Source organism: Trematomus bernacchii, unplaced genomic scaffold (genome assembly GCF_902827165.1).
Source record: "Trematomus bernacchii unplaced genomic scaffold, fTreBer1.1, whole genome shotgun sequence".
Classification (NCBI taxonomy): Eukaryota; Metazoa; Chordata; class Actinopteri; order Perciformes; family Nototheniidae; genus Trematomus; species Trematomus bernacchii.
Window position 1 is genome coordinate 87501 of NW_022987746.1, and position 7500 is coordinate 95000.

The 7500-nt window shown below is 46.0% G+C and overlaps 1 protein-coding gene across 1 annotated transcript in view; it reads left to right on the forward strand.

The window, feature by feature from the left end:
* Nucleotides 1-2743: 2743 nt before the first annotated feature.
* The window catches only part of si:dkey-22o22.2 (neural-cadherin), a 130077-nt gene continuing 125320 nt past the window's right edge, over nt 2744-7500 (forward strand). The window contains 2 exon segments of the mRNA XM_034148108.1: nt 2744-3043; nt 3998-4328. Coding sequence (XP_034003999.1) covers nt 2759-3043; nt 3998-4328 — 616 coding nt within the window. The 5' untranslated portion in view covers nt 2744-2758.

Genomic DNA, 7500 nt, shown 5'->3' on the forward strand with positions numbered 1-7500 from the left:
AACAACACACGTCACCAAGATGGCCGTCACTACGTCAACAAAACGATTGACTTCCCTCACTATCACCACAATGAAACACGTCCTGAAGAATGTCATGCAAAGCTGCCTGCCTGCCTTCCTTTGATTCTCTCTGAACTGCCTGGTCGTTTTAATGTTTAATGTCAACCATTTGTGCAGATAGCATGAAGTAGAGAAGATCGCTAGCGTTAGCGTTAGCATTTCTCCCCCGGGCTTAAATTGTGTATTATAGAATGATCACACCGGTGACAGTACTCTTCAAAGGGTTCACGAAATATGACTACTACTCTTACTGTTTAACATTTTGGGTTACTTAATGTTACTTCATGTTAAGGCTAATAAAAATGACATGGCTGTAATGCTAACTAACGTGCTAGCTACTAGCTAGGTAGCTAACTTGATCCAGACACTCCTGGTCCTTTCATCAGACGGGAAGCGAAAGAACGAGCAAGACCCATTGCTGGTATGATAACAACCTGGTACTAAGCACACAGGCATCTTGTTAAAGTTATCTTATCTTAGCCAGCGCCATATAGATAGATTATATCTATATGGCGCTGATCTTAGCTATCTCTTAGTGGAGGAAAACAATTGTGACATCACTTACGCGACTCTGGGATTTGTAGTCTTTCTAGTTACGTATTTTTTATAGTCTTATATTTCAACAGTTTTACGACAAACTGTGACTTTTTTGACATGGAAATTATTTTTTAAGATTGACAAACATCATATGTGTAATTCATGGCACAATTAAAACGGGATCGAAAGATAACTTTTCTCTCTCCATTGAGTTCAATACATTATTTTTCCGAAATAAGGTCCCATGGACCGGAAGTAGATGGGCGTGACTTCGCCACTCTATAAAGGAACTACAGCACGGTCACATGACTTCACGTCACCACTGCTAAGCTAAAGGTGGCTAACGTTGGGCGTGATGACGTTAAGTCGTCTCATTTAGACACTTGCTAGCAACTGCTGTTTTTAAATTCACCAGTGAGGGATTAATTGACGTATTTTATGTCATAGAATTAAAATCTCTTCAGCTTGTGTAAACCACAGACCTTATTTCATGCCAACATAAAAACACATTTAGTAAACCATTGACTTCCAGACCAGGGGACAGGAAGTGTTGAAATGCTTAGGCATGTCAGGTTTTAGGACTCATTCCTGCACCCCTTTTCTCTTGCAGACCCAGAGTGTGCTCGTTGACAGGAAGCAGATCCATTTCACGCAGAGTTTGTTCCCAATCAGTCGAGATCTTTGTGACCGTGGTTCCAGAAATCAACTTGATATTTTTCCTGCTTTCGAAATTAATCCTCTGCAGGTCGGTTTGGCTGCAGCGTCCAATCAATCGGTCACGCTGCTCACAGTCCTCCATCAGGGAACATTCAGGGGGGGGGGGGCAGCTGGAAAAAAGCCGTCACAACCTCACCGTGAGGACAAGAATCAACAACACTTTCATTAAATACAAACTACAAGCTTAGTCTTGAAAGAGCAGAGGTATGGAGTCCAAGGAGTGCCTTTAGAGAAAGAAAGAACTAACATGTTAAAGAGCAAGAAGAAGAAATATCTAAAAGAACAAATACGTTTATTTAAAATGTAAATGTAAGAAAAAGGAAAAAAAAAAAAAAAAGTAAATTAAATCAAATTAATCATCATTTTGGAAGTAACAAGTACAAATTATGGAGTGTTTTAATTTTGTTAGGGCTTTTAAACTAATTATAATCTGAATATAAGGCTGCATGCAAACGTGGCTGATGACTGAAGCATCATTCCTCAAGTTAGCTGGTATAGCGAGGAATGAGTCCTAAAACCCCAAAGAGGAGGCGGCATTTTATCAAAGCAAATAGTACATTTAAAAAGAGTCATATAAACCAAAGATCTTCACATAACAGCAGACCTGTATATATATAACCTTTTGGAAGGTTCTGCAGAAAATAATCTCACATTCCTGACGAGCTGCATCTCTACCTGTGTGATTAATTCAGATAAATACACACTGTCTGACTCAGCATGTCAGGGGGCGGGACCTGCGCGGGGGCCTGCCACTCAAATCCATCCCTGCTACGTGATTGGTCCTTCCTCCGGGGTGGGCGGGGCCTGCAGAGCCACATGGAGTTGCTGGAGTCTGAGAGCCCGTCAGTCTGATCCGTCTCTCCGGAGCAGCACCATCAGAGTGGGACATATTTTCATTTCTTATATTTCACCTCTTCCACTTTCTGTGTTTCTGCCGGCGACCCCACGGAGGAGAACGGAAGGATTTTCTTGTGCGTAAAAGTGTTTCTGATTGAGCCATTAATTACCTGGAGAGGGATATTTATTATGTTCCTGATGTGTGCGCACTGATGGACTGAGACTGTCCGTGGATCAGCATCAGGGAACTTTGTTTTCAACACGTTTTTGGATCTTTATAAGACTCCGCTCCTGAGGCTGTGGCGGACACTTTGCTGTCTTCTCCACCGGAACCGGGTTTGATGGAAACATGACCCTCACCGGACCGGTTCTGCTCCACCTGCTGCTGCTGCTGCTGCTGCTGCTCCCAGTGTCCGCGCGCTACTTCGGACACATCGCCGAGAACTCCCCGGTTGGGACGCCAGTGTCCGGGGTTCTGCTGCCGGGGGGATCCCACCTGAACGCCACTCTGACGGGGGATTACGCGTCGGATTTCAGGCTCGTGCATCACCGGGACCACCGTCTGGGTTTGGTCTCCGCCAAAGCGCTGGACCGGGAGTTCATCGCCATGTACGAGCTGACGGTGCAGCTGCCGCGCGGGGCCGCCGCCGTGCAGGTGGAGGTGTCGGACAGGAACGACAACATCCCCCGGTTCATCGGCGGGAACCGGACGGTGGAGGTGCACGCCCTCACGCCGCTCGGAACCGAACTGGCGCGCTTTGACGCGAAGGACGGAGACGCGGAGAGGAACGGACGCGTCACTTTTTACGCGTCACCGGAGTCTCACCTGCTGCACTTGGCTCCGCAGACCGGCCAGGTGAGGCTGGTCCGGTCCCTGCTGGGGGTCCGACAGGTGAGAGGAGACCCTTTAACTAATGTCATCAGTAACCTCATCTGAGTATCAAAATGTAAACCTGATTACTTTCCATTTCTCATGGATTACCTCAAAATCAAATGCAATGCAAATGGAAACAAGAGAAAATAAATAACAATAAGATGTGTTTAATGTGACCTCAGAAAAAAAGAAACCAAGATATTTCATATACAAAATGTAATAAGGATTTAAAGAAGAAGATCCATTCAGAACGTCCTCCTCTCCTCCGCTGTATTCATATATTTATCTATATTTGCATCATAATTTAACTTACAGTTTGTAATAGATTTAAATGCACAAAATAAGGTTTCGGACAATATATAGAAACAAGTGAAGGGTTAGTGAAAAGGAGCGTGCTCTGAAAAAACGGACTTTAATGAAATGTATTACATCAACACATTTCACATCAGGTTATTTGAAAGCAATAATATTAAGTCTAAATAAAAAAGGTTATTCGGTCCAACTTCATATTATTGCTTTCAACTAACCTGTGAAATGATCAGAGAGGAGCAACAGAAGAGGAGGATGAACTGAGACTTCCTGACTCACAGACCATAATGACCTGAGAGGCTGACCAACATCATCTGGGACCCAAAGCATGCTCTGACAGAGACTCTGAACTGCTACCATCTGATGGAGATTCAATAGTCAGACTGAAGCATCCTTTGTGCTCCAGTCGGTCCTCTCAGTGAACACAGAGCTACAGATCAGATCACGCTGAAGGCTCTCTGAGCAGCTCTCACTGATCCTGCTGTTATGTTACATGTTTGTTGTTTGTTTTTCATGTGTCTTGATATTTGTCTGTTGATGTTACACATGGAGCTGCTGTGAAGCAAGGAGCATTTCAGTCTTGATCATTAAAGTATTATCGTATGGTATCGTATTATCCTTGATGGAAACCGCTTCAGAGTCCTCCTCTCCTCTGGTTTGCAGGCGACTCTGCGTCTGTGCGTTCGTGACGGAGGATCCGTGGCGCTGATCGGGGATCCGGTGTTTCTTCACGTCAACGTGCAGCACTCCGGAAAACCCCGGAAACCCCGAGCTGTCAGGGCGGATGTGGCGCTCAGCGTGTCGGTCCCGCAGCAGGCGGCGCTCGGGGACCTGCTGTTCACCGTGCCGGATCAGAGGTTCCAGCAGCGCTGGTTCCAGCTGCTCTCCGAGGCCGACTCTCCGGTGCAGATCGAGCGAGACTCGGGGCGGATGTACCTGACCCGAGATCTGCTGGAGCCCGCAGAGGTGCTGGTGAAGATCCACAACTCCCGGGGTAAGAAACGTGGTCTCTCTTTAAACGCCTTAAAGGGGACCATCATCATGCAAAATGCACTTTTTCATGTCTTCTATACATAAATATGTGTCCCCGGTGTGTCCCCGGTGTGTCCCCGGTGTGTCCCCGGTGTGTCCCCGGTGTGTCCCCGGTGTGTCCCCGGGTGTGTCCCCGGTGTGTCCCCGGTGTGTCCCCGGTGTGTCCCGGTGTGTCCCCGGGTGTGCCCCCGGTGTATCCCCGGTGTGTCCCGGTGTGTCCCCGGTGTGTCCCCGGTGTCCCCCCGGTGTGTCCCCGGTGTGTCCCGGGTGTGTCCCCGGTGTGTCCCCGGTGTGTCCCGGGTGTGTCCCCGGTGTGTCCCCGGTGTGTCCCCGGTGTGTCCCCGGTGTGTCCCCGGTGTCAGGAGACTCACAAAGTGTCAGAAAACAAAACCCTCTCTCTTTTCCTCCGTACCCACATCTCTAAACGGGGGAACAACGGAGCTGATCCAGATTTGCGTCTGATATGACGTAATATCTGAAATGTGGGCGGGCTTTACACCCATGGCCCTATCAGAAAGTTGCTATCAGAAACAATGCGCAACGTGTTTCGGAAGTAATATGGTCGGTGTTTACATTAGCAAGCATCGCTAACACTCAGAGCTAACCTGTACCGGAGAGCATGTGTGTAAAAAAGCAGGAAATAAAAAGGTATCCACCTTCTGGTAAACCCGCAGAAAAAGCATTTGAGCTCCATACTGTTTCAGAAATTCTAAAAGTAGCTTGTACTTTAGTAAAAGTAGAAGTACCAGAATGTAGGAATACTCTTACAAGTTAATATCCTGCAGTCAAAATGTTACTCAAGTGAAAAAAGCATTTGAGAAAAACCCAGGACTTGTACTGGTAACAGAGAACTTGTTCCACCTCTGTTTGAAACCGAAGTGGGTCAGTGTGTCTGCAGATGTTTGACGGGACGAAACGACGTCCAGATGACCCCCCCCCCCCCCCCCCCCCCCAAAGTAAATGTTTACCCAAGAGCCATAACTCCCCACATCTGGTAGCGTCTGTGTCTCGGTGCTGTGGTCAGATCTGTCCAATCAGCCGGTCCGAGCTGCATCTCCGCTGTTTATTTGTAGAAATCAGTTGTGTTTGCTCACCTGGAGATCTCCCAGGTCTGTGTGTGTGTGTGTGTGTGTGTGTGGTGTGTGTGTGGTGTGTGTGTGTGTGTGTGTGTGTGTGTGTGTGTGTGTGTGTGTGTGTTGTGTGTGGGGTGTGTGTGTGTGTGTGTGTGTGGTGTGTGTGTGTGTGTGTGTGTGTGTGTTAACCGGCGGCTGATTAAGGCGATCTGTCTTTCGTCTGCAGTGGTTACGGTGCATTTAGATTTGAAAGCACAGGTAGTCAGTCTGTGGCACGCTGGCCTCTGATTGGCTGAGGAGAATCTCTATTAAGCTCTGTGTAAAATATAAAACTCAAACAATATATATATATAATTAGCATACAGATGTGATACATTACACTGATTCACAGCTTTTTGATTCATCAGATCAAATGGATCTCTTTGCGGCTTTGATCTACTAAATGTTGTCCGTTTATTTTACAGCAATGGTAAAATATAGGCCTCTAAATTGTAGTATTTATTTAGATGTACACGTATAAAAGGTTTTATACCATCAGCACTGACGCTGTGGATGTTCCAAGTTGTGTTTTCGTTGTGTACACTTTGGTTGAGAGGCTGACACTGTCTATAAACACACACTTCTACCCAGCGTCCTCCACACACACTTCACCTCCTCTATATAATAAATTGTGTACAAGTGACCCTCACACACACACACACACACACACACACACACACACACACACACACACACACAATCACACACACACACAATCACACACACACAATCACACACACACAATCACATACAGACATAAACACACACGCTCATACATCCACATCCACACACACTCTCTCTCATCCATCATGGCAGCGAGTCTACTGAGTCCTTGGCATTCAATAAATATACAGGACACACACACACACACACACACACACACACACACACACACACACACACACACACACACACACACACTCCCGTTTGTCCTCTTGTTGATGTGTGTAGGCCGTTACTTCAGGCAGCTTTCCTCGTGTGAGTCTATTTTCTTGCTGGATTTGAATGAGAAACAGTAATAAAACATGAGAACATTGATGTAACGTAGCACGCCAACACAGATTTATAATGATAATACTAATAATAATAAAGCCACCGGAACAACATTTAATTTATGGATTATGGAGAGCGCCAGAGAGCTTCTGAACATGATCAGCAAGTAAGCAGAAATGTGGGGATGTGATGGTCCATGAACACAAAAAGGCAGCCAATCATTTCCCTGTAAACATCACACTCACAGAATCACATCAATACATGTGGCAGATTGTTTGTTTGTATGAATCTCTATTTAAACAACTAATGGACTTCGTATGAAAACAACAGTGTAAGCTGGAGTTTGGTGTGCTTGTGAAGCAGCGTGGCATCATGGGAGTTGTAGTCTTCAGTGTCAGTGGTCATGGTTCAGAAAAAAACTATTAATAAAGCCGTTTAAAAGAGTAATCAGAGAGCCGCTAACTGATAACTTCAGAGTGTGTTCTCTGGAGGGAACACAGAGATGTTAGCCTTTGCAGACCATTGACATGCACTAAAACCTATAGAACACACTACAGGAAAGGGGACATCCCAAACAGCAGAATAGGGCCCCAAACTGTAATTACCTGATGAAAGAGGAAGAAGAATTATTGCAATTAGTATGTTGTCCAAAGGGCGCCGGCCTCCTGTCTCTGTAACAGATGCATGTTAACGACCTGCAGCTGGATTTAAAGCAGCAGCAGATATAGCCTGAAAGTATCCGACACACTCCGTTGATGAGCTTCAAATATTTATGGTACATGCATGATTAAAGTTGAACTCGCTGCTGAAGCTGATGCGACGCGATTGGTCGGATCGTTTTAAGGCTGGTCGTTGTTCTTGTTGATCCACAGAAGCTCCGACAGCCGCCGTGTGTTACAGAACCTCTTCAGCAACCAATCAGATCTGAGAGGACAGACAGAGGAGGGAGAAGTACTCAGATCCTGTACTTGAGTCAAAGTAGTGATTGTGCAGATCGGTCCATTTCAGAATAATATGAAGCTGAAAATT